This window comes from Danio rerio, chromosome 20 (genome assembly GCF_052040795.2).
Source record: "Danio rerio strain M-AB ecotype USA chromosome 20, GRCz13ab, whole genome shotgun sequence".
NCBI classification, from domain to species: domain Eukaryota; kingdom Metazoa; phylum Chordata; class Actinopteri; order Cypriniformes; family Danionidae; genus Danio; species Danio rerio.
The window spans coordinates 53,234,337-53,254,296 of NC_141040.1; the positions used below are offsets into that span (position 1 = coordinate 53,234,337).

At 36.9% G+C, this 19,960-nt stretch overlaps 2 protein-coding genes across 4 annotated transcripts in view; one reads left to right on the forward strand and one right to left on the reverse strand.

Annotated features, from left to right (window-relative positions):
* Window positions 1-19,960, forward strand: part of cd109 (CD109 molecule) — a 153,144-nt gene that overhangs the window by 114,455 nt on the left and 18,729 nt on the right. The window lies entirely within an intron of this gene.
* On the reverse strand, window positions 1,948-16,769 carry serpinb5l (serpin peptidase inhibitor, clade B (ovalbumin), member 5, like). The gene is made up of 7 exons (NM_212877.1): window positions 16,712-16,769; window positions 16,016-16,190; window positions 15,580-15,708; window positions 15,309-15,471; window positions 9,268-9,389; window positions 8,939-9,094; window positions 1,948-2,509 (listed from the first exon to the last, which is right to left on the reverse strand). Exons 2-7 carry the CDS (start codon window positions 16,178-16,180, stop codon window positions 2,096-2,098), a joined length of 1,149 nt encoding a protein of 382 aa, NP_998042.1. The 5' UTR covers window positions 16,181-16,190; window positions 16,712-16,769; the 3' UTR covers window positions 1,948-2,095.

The window sequence follows — 19,960 nt, forward strand, 5'->3', positions numbered from 1 at the left end:
TGTACCGAACCGTACTGTACCATATTTTCGGCACCCTTTCGAAAGGGTACCGAACACGAGTAAGGGTACCAAAAGGTGGAGCTACACACGCAGCTGAATGCTGATTGGTTACAGAAATATGTCATACAGCTAGCCTGAATGAAAACAAAGGAACCGCTATGTTTTATATATATATATATATATATATATATATATATATATATATATATATATATATTTATATATATATATTTATATATATATATATATATATATAAATAAATAAATAAATAAATAAATAAATATATATGTATCAAAGGTCGCGTTAGACTTTCTCATTGTACGAAGAGCGTTGTAAAATTTCCGTCATAACTTATTATTGATCATTATTTAATTTGCAGACTTTCTGAACGCTCTTTCCATTCATATTTTAATAATGAACTTGCACGACGAGCATATAGGCAAAATTATTCATTTATTTATTTGACAAATGAACAAAAACTCCTGTCTGCCTTAACTCATATCTTCCTCCTGCCTCGACCTGAACTGGGTTCTTGCCTGTGCGTAATCTAACGCATCAAGGGAGACTGTCTTTGCCTCTGAAAGTCAACTTCTCGTGACCAAAGATCGGATTTACTAGCGCCACTTCAGCCAGAGTTTTGTAGTTTGGAAACATTTCTCCTAAGGCTGTTTAGAAAGTTTGCTGGTCTAAAAAAAAAAGTTTCTCTGAATGTGGGATTTCCCGATCCTGCAAGCACGCATTTCACCGTGAAAAAAAAATACTACAGCACACGCTCCTTCTGCACAAGGGGCGCGGCTGCACCCCTTTCAGTCTGGTAGTGCTCACAACGCACTCTAACGCACCCTAGATAGCAAAATACACTCGGGCCAGTTCCGCCTAGATTCTCAGCTGCCGGAGGCTCCTGCTGCCATACTCAGGCCAGATGCCTGTGGACAAAGGCAATTGCCATCAGCTGGACAGGAGTGGGAATTACAGTTAGCTACAAATTACATTAGATCACCCCTAGCATAATCCGTCAAAATGACGGATCACCTTCAGATTTTTCCGTCAGTGCTGAAAAAAAAAATCTGTCAATGACAGAAAATATTTGGTTAACGCGACCTCTGATATATATATATATATATATATATATATATATATATATATATATATATATATATATATATATATATATGCATTATATTTTGGATTTGAATTTGACCCATCACCACAAAATCAGTCATAAGTGTATTGCCACACACACATAAAATCCTAGTACTTCTGTATTATTTGACTGGTTGTAGACTGTATATGTTTCTTGATTTTTGCGTTTTTCATGCCGTGGTTAATAATAAACATATGCAAATCACCATCATTTATAATTTATGTTGCGTGGGTGTTAAGATTCTGATCTTTTAATAATTAATCGTGCAGGTTACACTAAATGCATTAATGCAGGCTAAATAAGTAATGACAGAAACTCCTTTAATGAAACCCACCACATCCCGAATAACCCACCACAACTTCTTCTATCATCATTATATTTTACAGGAAAGCCTAAATTCTTTCATACTTTTGATTTGAATGACATGAGAGGCGATCTCTGTGTGACCATTAAAAATTTAGGATTAATCTACAAGTAAAAAATGTATTAATTCACAGGTCACGTGTGTTCCAAACCCTGGGTTATGATCTGTACGAATCACGGATCAACCGTGATCCGTTACACCCCTTCTCTGTATAATTAGCACTTCTTGTCTGCATTGCCGCTTATTGTTGAATCGCTAAATGTCTTCTCAATTGCAAGTAGCTTTGGAAAAAAAGTGTCCACTAAATAACTAAATGTGTCTCTTCAACAACTCATTCCTCCTACTTATTCATTTCAACCCATTTACTAAAATTTTAAATGAAGTTTAAATTAATTTATTATATTACTAATATTTAATAAAAAAATACAACACACATGATTCTGCCATACTTCTTTTATTAGTTGATCAATTTAAGTACTCCACTCTATTGTGCTTCCTGAGTATGAAGTTTGTCACATATTACATGAAGTATAGCCTCTTTATTTTAACATGACTGATCAGACTGTCGAGGAATCTGCTCCTAGCTTTAGTTTACTGGTCCCTGGGGATTGAAGCGGCCCCAGAAGAGGATGCTCTTGGTGGGGTTGTGGCGGATGAAGAAAAGGAAGGGGCGATCTGCCACAAATCTGTTTGTGGGGACTTTACAACAAAGAGACTTGACAACTCCACCATTGCCTGTATCAGCATTTATGCCTTTCTCATCCACATTCACAGAACACCCGTGAACCACTTTGGATAGTTTCAACTTTCCAGACGCCATGCCAGATAGGTCACAGCTGTCACCAAAGACGTCTGTCATGCCCAGAGCCTTCATGGCCTCCTCCAGGTCATACTTTTCCTTCAGCTGAAAGATGGGCATGTCAACAGTCACCTCTGTGGGTGTCATCCAGTGGGACTGAGTCCACATCAGAATCTTCTCATGAGTCATCGAGTCTAACAACTTGAAAGGGGAGAAAAGTAGGAGACAGATGTGGAAGACTTAATTATTTTACCAACACATCCAATACAAAACCATAGACTTCATAGTAACTTCATAGACTTAGTAATATTTATGCTGTCCTAACTAAAATGAAATTGGTGAAGCAGGTTTAGTAGCTGTTGATGGCAGCATTTTGGTCAAATTTTTTATGCCCTTCACTCACTAACTTTCCACCCCCTCATTCCCTTAGATGTACATCATCACACAAGTGTCCGCTACTGGCGGAAAACCCTTGAACACTTGGAAACAACCAACACTATCTCACGACTAGGGATGCAATGATTATAGATTTTGGTTGTATGATTATAGTCAGGGGAATAATTACGGCTACCATTATTATATGCATTTATTAATTTAAAACACTACTAATTTAAAAAGTCACATGAAAACTACTTATATTTTAAAGTGTTATTAATTGATTCTCATTAACCAATTAATACAGCACATAATAATAATAATAATAATAATAATAATAATAATAATAAACAAACAATAGCCTGTTTCTCTTTAAACTTAAAGGTAAGTGAAAAAGGTTTTTGGCATTTAAATACAAGTAATGATTTTACACTGAAAATAAATAACAACAATAAATAAAATAAAAACAAATAACAATTATTAAATAATACTATTTGTCTAATGTAAATCTAAACTACATATTAGCTAAATATTTCCCTTTTAAAGAGAACAAATGTAGTCAAAGGCTGCTGAACCTCTCTCTGAAAGGCACTTTTGATCAACTGTATTACAAAAATGCTTGGAATTTTAATTTTTGTTTTTAAACTTTGGACCAGAGTAGACACGTGTAGATTCCATACAATGTATGAAGCTGAGCGGTCAGTTCTTGTCAGTTCCTGTCACGCAGCATTCTGAAAAGTTGAGATGTTTTTAACTAGGTACGCCTGGAAAGCATGAGCTCATCTTGCCTCTCCCAATATGCACTTGTGCGTACAAAAGACGCAATATGTAAACAGCCCTTACACTGTAAAACCCAAAAAGTTAAGGTAACGGTTTTAAAGGAAACCAACTGCAACAAACCATTTAAGTTCAAAAACTAATTCTAACGAGTACTGTGAACTTAATTCATTTGAGTAAACGTAGCAATTTGACCACAGTAAACCCCAATAAATGAGATCTCAAACCAACTGAGTACTGTAAAGCCCGTTAAGGCAACACAAACCATTTGAGGAAACTGATTGCAACAAATGATTTGAGTTACAAAAACTAATCTATATGAGTGCTGTGAACCTACTCCATTTAAGTTGAAGTAATAAAGTATTTAATTAACTCATTACTTTCAACACTGAGTTCAAAACTCTTTTCAAATGAGTAGAATTAACTTTCTGCAAATTTTGAGAATTACAAGAGTTTTTTAGGAGTGGCGGGAGATGGGTCTGAATTATGGGAGACTCCCAGGAAAAGTCGAAGTGTTGGAAGGTATGGTTAATAGCCTCAACCATAGTTAATCCAGTGTGTGGGGGCAGGGGCGTAGCACCAAATTCTGGGCCCTGTACCCTCTCAATGTCAGTGGGCCCCCCTCAAAATTAACTTTTTTACTTGGTAGCACTGGTGCTCCCAACTTCAAAAAGTTGGGAGCATCCCAAAAAATTTAGGAGCACCCATTTTCTTTTTAGTTATGCGCCGATCATGATTCTTAATGGCCGATTTTGATTAGCACACGTACATCTCGGAGATGTCTATTTGACGTCTGCATTCACATCTGCAAGACATCTACGAGACGTTTCCTATCAGATGTGAAATAGACTTCTATTAGACATCTTTAAGATGTTTGCGATTCAGAATGTGTGTAAAACTGACATCATACAGACGTCTGCCAGACGTTTGTATACAGCAGGTGCTTTCCAGATCAAGAGATCTTTAACAGACATCTTGCAGACGTATACAGACACAAAATATCTAATACAATGGCATTTCAACCTTTAAACCATTAAAAGGGATAAATCAAGTATATTATTTCTTATATTAGTATTACTTAATTGTTTAGATTTTTAAAAGGCACATTAACTTCTTTCACATTTACACATGGATCGATAATTGCAATAATTTGACCATAAACAGCTGAAAAAATATATTGGAAATAAAAATTCATTCTCTTTCAAAAGGGGGCGCTTTAGGAGCGCTGACCTATTACGGTTTCCCTAGTAATGACTGTACACAAATCAGCATTATACTGTATGTGACCTAAATGGTCGCAATTTCGAGCCCTGCATTAGCAGCCGCTGTCTGGAGTTGACTATGTTAACTTTAATCAGATGTAGTTTCATAACAAGCAAACTCAGTTCACCTTTTGAAAAGAAAGCAGTCACCAGCTGCTTCTCCTCATTCTGCCTTCTTTCTTTTTCCTTCCTGTCTTTCTTTTTTTGAAAGCCCGATTTGGGCTTTTTGTGCAGCATGATCAGGCTCTAGACTCACTGCGTTACTTGTTTGCCGCCGGCTGCCGTCTGTAGGCGGACTAAACCATTTCGGGGAGGGGGTGTTATCAATATATTTTAAATAAATAATGACATTGACATCAATTGGAGGGGCCAATTAATTCAAAGTAGGCTACAAATAATAATAATAAAAAATTGGTGGGACTTCAAAGGGCCCTCTCCCTAGACGGGGCCCTGGGTAGTCAGGTCCACTTTCCCCCCCACTACCACGCTCATGTTTGAGGGTATTAGCCTCAGTGTACAAGCTTGGTACCTCAAACAAGGGCACAGTTTGCAGGTTGCAGCAGTTTTGTTTTGTGCTGAAATGTGTGGTTGAGAAGCTTTGGGGGCTTAAGCCCCTGATGTATTGTCAAAAGCCCCTGATCTCTTGGAATATGTTGCACTTAAATAAAAATATGTTGTATTACATTTATTTTGTTATCTAAGTACTGAAAATTACCACAAACATCACGCACATTTCAGATAACGCAGCGTTTGTGTGGGGTAATTAAATCGTCAGCTGTTCAGCAGTACCTGTTTCTACCGGCAGGTGGGAGTGGCTCTGTTGTCACATGGTGTTAAAAAAATCCCGCCACTACACTTCATTCATTATTATGAGGAGCTGAAGCTAATGAGGTAATAATACAACTCTTTCGCGAAACTGAATAGTTTTAACTACTGATGAAGCTTATTGTTTCCACAGTATAAAATGTATGTAGTTTTGGTGAAATAAAATAACTATAATCAGTAAAATGTGCATCATGCAATGGAAATACATGCAAGTTAGTTAAAAAAAACGTAAATTGTACTAGCTTTCTAGATATGATAAAGATATCTAGGCATATTTATATGATATAGCAAGTCACATCTGTTTCTGTAATAGTTAAATCACAGTGAGTTTATGCATCTAGCTTATTATTAAATAGCTATATTCTGTAACATGCTATGTCAGTTAGCATCGAATTATAAATCGACTTTCTTATAAAAAATACCTAAAATGGTTGGAAGAACACATAGAGTTAAAGTCTGAATTATTAGCCCCCGTTTATTTTTTTCCCCAAATTCTGTTTAACAGAGAGAAGATTGTTTTCAGCACATTTCTAATCACAATAGTTTTAATAACTCAACTCTAATAACTGATTTATTTTATCTTTGCCATGATGACAGTACATAATATTTGACTAGATATTTTTAAGACAGTTGAAGGCTTTAAAGGCAGGGTAGGGTAATTAGGCAAGTTATTGTATAACGATGGTTTGTTCTGTAGACTATAGGAAAAAAATAAAGCTTAAAGGGGCTAATAATTTTGACCCTAAAAAGTTTTTAAAAAAATGTAAAACTGCTTTTATTCTAGCTGAAATAAAACAAATAAGACTTTCTTCAAAAGGAAAATATTATCAGACATAGGCTACTGTGAACATTTCCTTTCTCTGTTAAACATCATTTAGGAAATATTTAAAAAAGAAAATAAAATTCAAAGGAGGGCTAATAATTCTGACTTCAACTGTATAAAACATTTATTGTCGCAGTCGTGTAAATGATCAGTTAAAGCCTTTTTTTGGTTATTCAGATCTTATTTTCATTCTACTACAGCAATAGCTGGATGCCCTCACCCATATTAGGGATTTCCTAGAATTTTCTACTACTTTTGTGAGGCATATATGGAATTTCTTCTCAAGTATGAATAAAACAGGCATTACATGCATTTAAAGTGCTACAATGCCCACATCACCCTATTTTGAGAAAAACTGAAAAAAAAAATTCCCTCTGAAGAAATTTAAAGTAAACATATTTCTAGCATATAGATCTTTATTTTTATTTTTTTACTATTTTTGATAGAATTGTTATTATATAAAAATAGTACCCTATTGAATATTAATATTTTGCAAGGTATTGAATTTAGAAATTCCAGTATCTTGACAACACTACACCTCAGTTAATCACTCTGTCCAAATGAACATGTTTGTAGCTTTGTATCACATTGGATAACAACTCACACTATAAAATAAATCATATTTTCAGATTTGAAGACATGCAGAAAATTCCATTTTCAAAAAACATACAGAAACTGCAAATCAGGAGGAGATAGGAGGCTCAAGAGGTATGATATGGCTCATAACAGATTAGTAAATGAGAAGTGGGTTAATTTATCAATTTTTTTTTCTATTTGGTGTTACAAGTCACAAAAACCCTTTTTTATTATTAACCAATTTTAAACCTGTTAATAAGATTAGAGTAGGTTAGGTATATTAGTGGGGTGAATTAAAACTATATTTTTTTATTGGGGGGTGGGGGGGGGTAGACTTCTTTGGGGCTGAGCCCCTTATCCCTTTCGACCCTAGCAACGCCCCTGGTTAATAGGTTGATAGTTGCATCCCTTCTCACAGCAATTCATTTTTTGATGTAGAGGCTAATTCGTGTGAATTTCATTCATTCATTCATTTTATTTTCTGCTTAGTCCCTTTATTAATCTGGGGTTGCCACAGCGGAATGAACCGCCAACTTATCCAGCACATGTTTTACGCAGCTTATGCCCTTCCAGCTGCAACCCATCACTGGGGAACACCCATACACACTCACTTACACACACAAATACACTACGGTCATATTTTACCTACCCAATTCACCTATAGCACATGTCTTGGGACTTGTGGGGGAAACCGGAGCAACCGGAGGAAACACACGCGAACGGAGGGAGAACATGCAAAATCCACAAAAATGCCAGCTGACCCAGCTGAGGCTCGAACCAGCAACCTTCTTGCTGTGAGGCAACAGTGCTAGCCACTCCGCCACCGCATCACCCGTTATGTGAATTTGTACTGTCTCATTTGTACAATTTAGTACGATTTGCTCATCCCCAATGATGTTAAGGTTTAAGGGTGGGGTTTGGTGCCACACCTTATTTTTAAAATCTCACATTTTCGTATGACTGATCTCTATGAATTCTTACAAATGATCTTCATATATACAACATTATAAGTAGTAAAGTTGAATGACTACATTACCCCTATGCAAAAAAATATTTCAGATGTGGAGCTAGTAGCTGGGATGCACAAGAAAAGAAACCAAAAAGCCACTATGGTGACATCTTTTTATTTACAATCTCTTCACTGCTGTTATACGGCACTCATTTTTACGTGTGTTGTTATTCTCACCTGAAGTCGCAAGCGCAAGCGCGTGCTTTGTGTTTGTCTGAGGTAATTCCTCTGCCGTTATTTCTGAAATGTGTAAATTCCATACAAAGTGTGAAGCAGATTGGTTAGTTCTACCGCTCGGGCCATTCGGAAAGTTTTTCAACTAGGTGTACCAGGAAAATGTGGTACACACTTCGTGCACGCGCCTCCATTGGATATGACAAATTGACACCCTAAGCTTATTGGCATTGCTTCCAATAAAACTATAGCACTTCATACTGGAACTACATACCAAACTTTTTTTATTATCGATATTGACAATGGTGTTCGGTCAATAAATACCAATATCGATTTTAGCGTCCAGCCCTACTTGTGAAATCAGGCTGGATCTAAACTTTTGTGATGTCACAACTGCATTGCACTTTGGGAAATAAAGGTGCTGGACTGGACATATAAAGCCGACTCGCTCCCTCTCAGTATTACAAGTGGTGCTCGCTGCAGAGCCATTTGGGCGAGCTGAGCTCCAGCGAGGGGGAGCTTGAGCTTGAGCTCCACCTTTTTTGCACTTTTTCTACGAGTGATGTCACTGGGGGTAGGGTTAGGGGTGGAGTTGGTGTACGCATTAAAACAGCTTACAGGAGGCAGAACGAGAGCTCATGCTCCCCCTCGCTGGAGCTCAGCTCTGCTCAAATGGCTCTGCAGCGAGCACCCTCTCCAATATTAAGGTATCAACACTATGTCGATGTAAACTTCCTTCATTCACTCAATGAAGGAAAAAATTATGTGTGTGTGTGTCTATAAGGAGTGAAACACAGCTCATGTTTTACCTTTGGCAGCCCGTCGTTCTGGTTTGGGAGTATGATGAGAAAGCTCACATCTGAATTCTCATAAGGGATCTCCAACATCTTACTGTCAGCGTCAGGGATTTCACCTAGAGGAAAAATCTGTGTCGTTTGCATCATTTGTCCATTTTGAGCTTTGTCCTGACATTTAAAACACAGACATAATAGACATTAGTTACGCTGATGTATTGAATTATAAGCATGATTAAGCTGCAGTTTCACCTAAACACCTGAATAACACACTAAAGCTATAAAGCACAAGAGATCATGACAGATTTTTGTCAGAAACAGTCATATTATTTTGACAAAGTTACCTTATTGGTGTGAAGGGGTTCGAATGACTGTGCCCACCGAGCCTCGAAGTGCATTACACTGATTAGTGCAAGAACGGAGTCCTTACTCACATCTTCTTTACCCAACAAATTCTCAATTGAATCTAAAAAATAAAGATCAAAAGAGACTATCAGAAAGCATTCTACTGTAGTTAGTGCTGTAAACAATAACATGTTTAATTTTAATGCAAACTTGTAACGGCACAAATTTTATCAACATGCGATTTACTGTAAGGCAAAATGTGTTTTCTGTTTGACCCGTGGCCTGTCCCATCAGGCCCGGCGCCAGAATGTCATAACTGAGAGGGGCGTTTTAATCACATAGGATATGGGCACTAGACATGGTGACTGTTTTTGGTTCCTCTTTTTCATTTCATTTTTAGGCTATTTGTTCACTTATTCATTATTACTTTCCATAACTGCCTTAGTTACTGAGTTAATGCAGTAATACACTTTTTATAGTAATAATCAAATCAGTATTAGCGAAATTGTACATGTTATCAATGAAGGTTATGCAACAATACTGTTTACATAAACGCAGAGGGATCATGGCTTCAGCATTAAATCATTTTTTATTCTCATTATTAATTTACGTTTTATTTCATTCATTTCATCTCATTATTAATCTGGGATCATGAACTGACAACTTAACCAGTGTAAGTTAACCAGTGTTTTACGCAGCGGTTGCCCTTCCAGCTGCAACCCAACACTGGCAAACACCTATTTACATTTATTCACACTCTTACACTTCGGACATTTTAGTTTATTCAAATCACATATACAGCCTGTGATTGGACTGTGAGGGGAAACCGGAGCACCCGGAGGAAACCGCACTCCAACATGCGGAGAGCATGCAAACACAGAAATGCCAACTGACCCAGCCGAGGCTCAACCAAGTGACCTTCTTGCTGTGAGGTGATTGTTACCAACTGCGCCACCGTGACGCCCTATCTGCATTATTGGCGTTGTGAATTAAGTTATCACTGCAGCATGTCTTGTTTAAAATATCACTAAATGGTGAGCTGATGCAGAGAACTCTTCTTGCCAATGGTAGATGACAGATTGTTTGCAGGGACTGCTCTACAATCAATAATGGCTCATTTCCACTGAGGGGTACAGTAAAGGTTGGTACGGGTCACCTTTATCGAGCTTGCATTTCCACTGCTAAAAAGGTACCAATGGTACTCTTTTGGTGGCCGTGGTGTACGACAAAGTTTCAGACAACGTCATTTTCGCTCCAGGGAATGTCAACAGTAAAGCTGTAGGAGGATTTTCACATATCATACGAGAAGCACTTCTCACGAAACAGACGCTTTATACACATAAATACTTGTGTATAAATGTTTATTATAACTTTTCTATGAACATAATTTGATTATAACTGCAGAAAAATGACCTAGTAAATAGCTTACTGTAAGGTCTGCATTTATATAAAATAAAAAAATGCAACATATATGAACACATACATCCCCTTACAGTCTTCGATATGTTATCAATTACAAAAAAACTACCCACAGCATATATTGAAAACCCTAATATGTTGACTGAACTAAACTAATTGAGTAAACTTGTTGCCTCAATTTAATTGAGTAATGGAGTAATGGATATCTATCTATCTATCTATCTATCTATCTATCTATCTATCTATCTATCTATCTATCTATCTATCTATCTATCTATCTATCTATCTATCTATCTATCTATCTATCTATCTATCTATCTATCTATCATCTATCTATCTATCTATCTATCTATCTATCTATATATATATATATATATATATATATATATATATATATATATATATATAGCGCTGTCAAAATTTGTGCGTTAGCGCGTTCAATTAATTTTAAATAATTAACGCGCTAAAAAATTTTTACGCAATTAATGCAGTTGCAGGGTTATTTTTTTTACTTCCTGTTGTGGTGGACGTGTGTTTAACATGCAATAAATGTGGATAAGACCAAGGAAGCACTTTTTGAAGGCAAGTTCCACTATAAAACAACTAGTCGCATCACCAGGCTCTCCAAAGACATGCAATTTCGGGTGTTTCATTTTTAACTTTCGACTTCTGATGTAAGTTGATACCGAATGGCGAACAGAAAGAAAATCCTCCGCATTTCGTGACTCGGCGTTTCTTTAAGGTGATAAAATCACTGCTTAGGCTACACGGTAGACTTTTAATAAGAGTATAATCTTAATCATATTAAAATCGGAGTATTGGTGTCTTATGTGAATGTACTCAGAATGTCTGGTGAAGTCGCGAGCTGTCAAAGACAGGGCATTACTCTGCCTTTCAGCATGAGCCCTCCAAGTTTAGCGTGTTTCCTCATTAAACGCAACAAAAGCGTATGCTTCGCGTTGCTGTGTCAGAATCCTTGTGAAATACAGCAATACTTTAGGACACTTAGTTTAAGTAAATTTGATGAACGAGATCATGTGTGTTGAATCTAAAGGGAGTCATTCCCTCCAGCGCGTTGTGTGTGTGTCTGTGTGTGTGTCTGTGTCAGGCCCGTTGAGGGGTGTCAGGGGTGGAGTGAGCAACGTATCTGAGTAGGGGCGTGTGCACGCAAGACGTACCTGAAGGACGGTGGGGGTGATTTGTTTACGACATACAGTACCTGAAGAGCTAGGAGGGATGCGGGGGAGAGGGGTGTGCAATGTATTTAAGGACCGGTTTGCGAGAGATTATCATTCATTTGCGGGCATTTGGGAGTCTCTGTGCACTTGCGGGTTACTCCTAGTCTTAGCAACTGGATGAACGTAAAGAAGAATTAAGCAAAATGCCTGTGTAAATTTCTGTAATAAATATGGCTGTCAAGCAAGATCTTGATGGTTTATTGTGGGTATGTTGTTTGCATGATGAAATCTGTGTTACAAGTTAAACAAAGATTCTAATAAACAATTATATTTTGAATTTAAATAGTTTTTGTCTTGTGTTTACATTAATTTTACATTTGAATAGCCAAAAGTTTCAGTTACAAGTTTCAGTATTTTAAATGCCATTAATCGCGATTAATTTTTTAAAAAAGGTGCGAAAAAAGGTTGTTTTTTAATCGATTGACAGCACTAATATATATATATATATATATATATATATATATATATATATATATATATATATATATATATATATATATATATATATATGTGTGCATGCTTGTGTGTAAAGTCTCCTACACACTGGGACGCTTTTCGTTTGCGTTTATCGTGAGCGTTTTACGAGACGTTTTTTCGTATTCAAACCCAAGCGATTTTCACTGGCATCAAGCAGAAGGGTATGCAAAATCACTCCTTGATGTTGGATGGCGCTATAAAGCTTCTGAGACCCGCTTGTAACACAGAAGAATTAGGAAGAGAGGAAGTTTACACACTTGTGCTTAAAGTTACTGGTGACTCAACCAAGCATGGATGGTTCAAGCAGCAGCTCCAGCTCTAGCGATGAAGAAATGATTATAGTTCACCAGAGCAATCAGCAGCTCCACGTTCATATTGCCTCTGGGCATCTTCTTCAATGTGCGCTCACATTTACAGTTTTGCGCTTGAGCACCTCCAAGTGCTGTTTACTGTAACTTCAGCAGCTCAGTGCACATGTCCAAAAGTGCCGACCTGATTGGTGGAGAAGGTTTTAACGCAGCGCATCAAATAAAAAAAACAAGCATGAGGCTTTTTTTTTTAAATGGTGCTTTTCTGCCTGCCGTTTGCGCATTGGTGTGCACGATCACATTGACGCCCTTTATATAGTCACGAGGCATTAAACGTTGACGGAAAATGCGAGCAAAAAACGTCTTTGTTTGCACGGGCCTTAATAATATACTATGAAATAAATGTTTAGATAAATTTTAAACAAAAAATAAGAAGCCATTTAATCACATTATGATTAATAATTATACCTGAAGCCATTTGTTTTATGATTTAAAAAATACTGTGCACTTAAGGTTGCACATTAGAATTTTAGTCAAGACTACATTTGTGAAAATTACCTATTTTTTAAAGGATTAATTATGATTTTGAGCTTACTACACTTAAAATCTTAAGTTTTTGCATTTACATGGTACATAAGTTATATTAACTCATAGTTTTAAGTGATAGGACAGAAATGCAAAAATGTAAGCTCTATTCAGTCAACTTTACTAAATTGTTTAAGTAAAGACAATATTCAGGTTTACAGTGTACATTTAGTACACTAACAACACTGTTTCTTTAATTTTCACCAGCACATAGCCTCTGTAAGAGAGTAATTCTGTCATTCCAAGTTCATAATAGTCCAAAAGGTGATGATGGCAGTTTGTTCACGTTTTAGGCTGCAGACGCATCATTTGTTGCTGTTTTTTCTGGCTTCTCCTCTGTTTTTTTTGCTCTTCATTTCTTTCTGAAAGGATCGGATATCGAAGCACTTCATTAATCACGCACACGTTATTTTCATCAGCTCAAAAAGTTCGTTCTTTCAAATATAGACACGCAGTGAGCTTTCTGGAGAAAGTGAAACCGCTCGCTTTTTTAGATGGGCCCGTAAAACAACAAAAGTACCCAGTAGATCTTGTTATTTTTGGCTTTGTGGCTGTTCATCAAGACAACGACAAGGTTTGTTTGAGCTCGGCTCGACCATGTCTCATTATTATATGTATTTAATATTACAGTGTAATGTCTCGGCTGTGTTCTTCAAACATGGCGGTTCCTTTGTTCCTATGTATCTCTGTAAACCAATAGTGTTCAGCTGCGTGTTTAGGTCCGCCTTTTGATACCCTTTGCAAAGGGTGCCGAACAAGTGGTACGGTATGGTTCGGTACGCCTTTTGACAGTGGAAATGGCTATAAATGCGCACCGAACTATACTGTACTGTATCACTCAGTGGAAATGGGCCATAAAATGCAAGAAGTGTGAGTGCTGAATGCTCACAGAGTGCTTGTTTATAATTGATATTGGTATATGGAGACAAATCATTTTTATTCAGTTTTTTTCTGGTCATAAAGAACTTCACTGAGCATTATTTGTTGCACATCTGACATCCAATCTTAATGAAATGACCACTTAGCTTTGATTTCTGCCCATTTTAATAGTACTTTTGACCTCCTTTAATGTCCCATGACAGATTGTGTCATGAATATTGACTATTTCTGAAAGAAACTGTTTGTCATATTTAAATGCATCACTCAATCATTGTTTCGTCTGCATGTTAGTAACTAATGCGTAAATAATGTCACACTACTTTTACCTCAGAAAAGCTGTTAAATGTCCACCAGTTTAGGAATGTAAATATTTACATTTTATTTGTACTTTTGTAATTCATCAGTTTTTTTAGAACCAAGACAACATTTTTGAAGTGATATCTTGTATAAAAAATAATATAGCCAGGAATAAGTAAGTTTTTGCAGCATAAAATACAACACCAACCCAGATAATATACAACTTTAAAATATAAAAAATGTTCATAAAAGTCACTTTTTCCAAGTTTTTAAGGTCAGAAGTTGTCCAAAGCCAGGTCTAAAGCATAAAAAAAAAATCACAAAATATGTAAAACTGTTAATTTACGGACATTTTTACAGTGTAGGCCTGTCACGATAAAAAAAATGTTGTGTGATATATTGTGACAGACATTTTTATTCCATTTATTTAGTAATTTTAAGGCCATTTTACTTTTATGTTATTGTTTTTCTTTGAGAACCAAGACAAAAGTCTTTAAACACACTTTGACTGTTTAATTCATGAAAAAAGTGCAAAATATATAGGGGAGAAAAACCTGAAAGTTTTTGGTATTTGGTCTTCAGCCTAGTGCTTAATTTTGCCTCTGATTTTAGTACATCCCTATAAAACAATGTTATGTTTTTGTTTTTTATTGTGCGCACTATAAAAGTCCCTAATGATGTTATTGTTATTCAGTTTCAAAACGCAGCATTATATCATTAAGCTACATTTAGAAGAGAAAAAAAATGTGTGATGCGATTTAATAGATGACAGCCCTAGTTCTAATAATATATTGTCTAATGGCTTAATACAAGATTAAAAAAAGAACAAGTAATTACTCTTGTAGGGGTCACACTTCTGATCCGCATCTGGTTTGCAATCCACTTTAGTTTTGTTCTTCACCCAGGTGTTGATTTGTGCTCTTGCAGCCTCAGGATTTGTCTTGAAGTCAACATTCCTAATGCCAGCAAAACACCACTCCTCACATTTATCAAGGTAACCCTACAGTCACCAATAGAAAAAGAGTGATCATTGCAGCATAACATCAGGGGCCAAATTCATTTTCAGGATGTAAATTAACCATTTGCTTTACTTTCTCAACCAACTCACATCAAGAAAATCAATAGTCCTGTCTCCAAACATGCGATTATACAGCTTTAGTTTTCTGTTTTTCCCACCTTGGTTGATTGCCTCATACAGATCATGGTAAATAATTGTCTCTTTGAAAAATTGGAGGACCTTTAGAGAAACATAAAATAATATTGTTCAAAATAGAGAGACATTCAGGTGGTGAAGAAAGAATTGTCTTAAAGAAAGAATTTAAAAAATAAACAAAATTACAAGAGTTAGTGCATTAAAGCAGGGGTGTCCAAACTTGGCCCTAGAAGGCCGGTGTCTTGCATATTGTAGTTCCAACCTGAATTAAACTCACCCACCTGAACCACCACATGGAGGAACTACTCCTCCAGGACCGAGTTTGGACACCCCTGCTTTGAAGCATTCATAAGATGTTAGTTAATAGATACATTTGGAGTCCTTTGCGCACCTTATACATCTGGTCAGCAGTTTCGCCTTTGGCACCCAGGAGAACCAGACCCAATGCAGAGGAGATGCTCAGGGGGGAGAACAGCACATTGTCTTTGCTCTTCTGGCAGAGCTGTTTCAACAAGTCAAGGGAGAATTTTGTGTTTGCCGCAATCACAGGTTCCATCTTTTACAGCCTAGAATGAAGGAAATTCATTTTAAATAGTGATAACAGCACAGAAAACAGCTTAGAAGTACAAGAGTGGAAAAGTGTGTACCCTCCTCAAGCCATAGACGAGCAAAGTTAATTTGACCTGATTCACTTATGTAGTACATGAAAAATAATGTCAGCTTCATACAGAACCATCTTTCAAAGTATTTTTGAAATAAGCTTCAGAAGTTATTGCTGCGTGGTGAAGAACCTGCTACAAAGTGACCCAGTATTTAAACCTACCGCCTTGAATTATCAGTTATATCAAGCGGTTAAAATCAAGCAAAATTTAGTAACCAGTAATGTCTGAGAATAGAAAGCACACTGAATTGTATTTGGAAAAAATGTTAAAAAGAATGAGGTGAAACCTAAATGAATGACTTGTCTTCACACATTAAAGCTAAAGAAATAAAATATAGACATTTTCTTTTATATTTTATGTCACAACTAGTTGATAATAAAAGCTAGTTTTAATTGAAATTTACAATGAGCTTCTGATATACTTACTGATGAAGAAAGAGATGATTCAAATCTGACGACTTTTAAAATGTGTCCTCACAACTGCCCAGCTAACCCAAGTGTTTCTCGTTTCCTTGTTACTAGATATATATATACTCGCACTGTATCAAAAATTGCGTAAATAAAATAACATTCTACTGAATTTCCAGTGAAAGGGGTGTATAGGCATGTAATTACCGGAGATTGCTTAATGTCTCTGAGCTGTTTGACAGTTGAAGGAGAAGTGTGCAAAAAGGTGTGATGTCGCAGTAGAGCTGTTGTCATTAGTATTACATTATAAAACATACTGGGCCAGAAATAACATATTTTAAAACACAATCTACTTAAGAATTCACCAAATACCTGTTCTGTCAAAGGCTTTAATGAAGATGAATAAAAATTCATGTCAAATCCTTGAAGAGACCAAGAACAATAAGTGTAAAATCAGTGAAAGTGAGAAATGAATAGTGCAATATATCCTCAAATAAATATAGATTTGAATGCGTGTTGTCAGTCCCTTATATAATGAGGAAGTATTGTGTTCTTACTGTACTCCTCACAGTATTCTTCTGAATTTTCTCTCAAGTAAAATTTTTATTCGATTTTATTCGAGTGATTTTTATACGAAACATGCATATAATCTGTGGCAAGTGCAACGGACAGAATGTAGCCCGCAGGTATTTCACATCATAAAAACATCAGTTTGGAATGTTTGATTTGAAGAGCCCCCATTATCATTATAAAAGGTCATATTTTGCTTTTCATATTTTAACAGAGATAAATGACCTCCACGGCAGTAGTCAGGGTGCTGAGTGTATGTGTGAGCCCAATGAAGGAGTGCATTAAAGCAATGCAGTATAACACCAGCGTATTCTTAACCACAACACATTCAGTATTAATCCACATAGTGGCAAAAGCTGAACTATTTTGACCCTTGACCGCAGCACGTGTGTAGGAACAGTTGACAGTGGCCATAACAACGACAAAGGGTAGTGGATCGCGAGCTCACAAACGCATTTTAGTCCATCAACAAAGCGGCACATGTTGCATTTTTAATGTGGTTTTAGATGCGATATGAGAATATAAATATTTAATCAGATACAGTACAAGCGGTTAGAAGTAACAAAACACAATTAAATACATAATTTGCAAGCTAGAGTAAACAAGGAGGCAACCATTTTATTCACACATGCATACTTACACTAGTGAAATGGAGGAAGGAACTATTCCATGAACTGTGTACTGTAAAGTTCCTGTCAAGCTCTGACAAAGTCCCATTCATCAATAATCTTTTCTGATCTTTCCTTTAACAAATGGCCATCGAATTTCGCATTGTAAGCATTTAGATTGCTAAAGCACTTGTCAGAAAAATGACGGGAACACAGCACAAGGCTGGGGCTATAATGCTGAGAAATTTTTGTAAATATAAACTTCAATCACTGAATCTTCACAGCCTTATCATTGGGTAGGGAAAATAACACTGAATTTCCCTCACACTTCAGAGCACAGCGTCTTTACGACATGATTCAGCCGGGATCTGCTACAGTGCTTGTCTTCCTCTTTTTCTTTCTACAGTGTTTGTGGGCAAGGCAGGGGCTTAAAATTTTCCGGGTTTGTGCGCGCAACAAATGGGTAAGGCTTGAGTTCTGTACTGACATTTGTCGGCACAGCTTAAGATTTGTTGCCCCGACGATTCATTTGAACCACTCTGAGTTGACTCTTTTATAGATGAATCAATTGTTTTAAACATGACGCACTTTTAGGTTTAAGCTGAATATTTGACTTCACTAAGTGCTGTGTGTGGGTGGTGCGGTGGCACAGTAGGTAGCAAGAAGGTCGCTGGTTGTGAATGAGTGTGAATCAGTGTATGAGTGTTTTCCAGTAATGGGTTGCAGCTGGAAGGGCATCCTCTGTGTAAAACTTATGCTGGATATGTTGTTGATTCATTCCGCTGTGGCGACCACAAATTAATAAAGGGACTAAGTCGAAAAGAAAATGAATGAATAAATAGAGATGTGTTACACACTGCATAGAATGTCCTTCAAAACCCACAATATGAGCTCTTTAAAGGGCACCTATGGTAAAAAATATACTTTTCAAGCTGTTTGGACAGATCTGTGTGTTTGTATAGTGTATAGACCGTCATACTGGGGTGATATGAACACACACAGTCCTTTTTTATCAATCTAACTACAAAAAAAAGGGTCGGCCAATTGGAGCTGTTTTCAAATCGATCGCACCATTACGTAGGTGTGTGATCCCCCCGCCCACCGAATTGATTGACAGCTGCGCGCATTAACATGTTCCGGTAGTCACGTGTATATGTCAACAAGACCAGGCAGACATACGCAGAGCAACCGGGAATAAAAGGTCTGCTCTGTTGGCTAGGATCAGCAATCATCATCAAATGTGATTAAGAGTAAGTTTAACATGTTTAAAGTGTTTTAAAACAGAATATGTGTGTAATTAATTACAGCGTTTTACTTCAGCTTTACTTCATCAGCACAGCCGCGTGTCAGAACAATTATAAAAGAAGACGCTTCAATCCCGGTTTGTGGAAGTTAAATCAGGTTTATTTTGTACATTAGCATAACAGATATCCACACAGACCTTGAGGTTAGCCTTAACTAAACTAACCGCGCTCTGTCTGTCTGCCTGCCTGCCTGCCTGCCTGCCTGCCTGCCTGCCTGCCTGCGTGCGTGCATGCGTGCGTGCGTGCATGTGTGTGTGTGTGTGTGTGTGTGCGCGCGTTAACTTCGTAACGATATTGTGTGTGACTCATCAATGCAACTTCACAATACTGATTAGTAAAGGTTAGTTCTTACTGTAGTATCTCACAAACGCTACGTGAGACCTTCTTCCTTTAAGTCTGTCTGTTGTCTGACGCAGCTGAGGGAGAAGGCATGTAGAAATAGTAGGCGGGCAGAACTCGGCTTAAAGGCGCAGTACGACAAAACCACCCCCTGCTGGAAATCAGTATAAAACAGCATCTTGTAAAAGGTATAATGAAAAATCTGATGGGTATTTTGATCTAAAACTTTATATACACATTCTAGAGATGCAAAAGACTTATATTAAATCTGAAAAAAGGGGTAACCTAGGTGCCCTTTAATGAATAAAAAAGCATTAAAGGAAAGTGACAGATTTTGGGGAGAATTTAAATGAATAAAGCCTGTTATAAATGTTAGTACAACATGATGTGAAATTTTGCAGACATTTTATTAAATATTTACTGTTGTGGCTTGCCTCCTCCCTGCA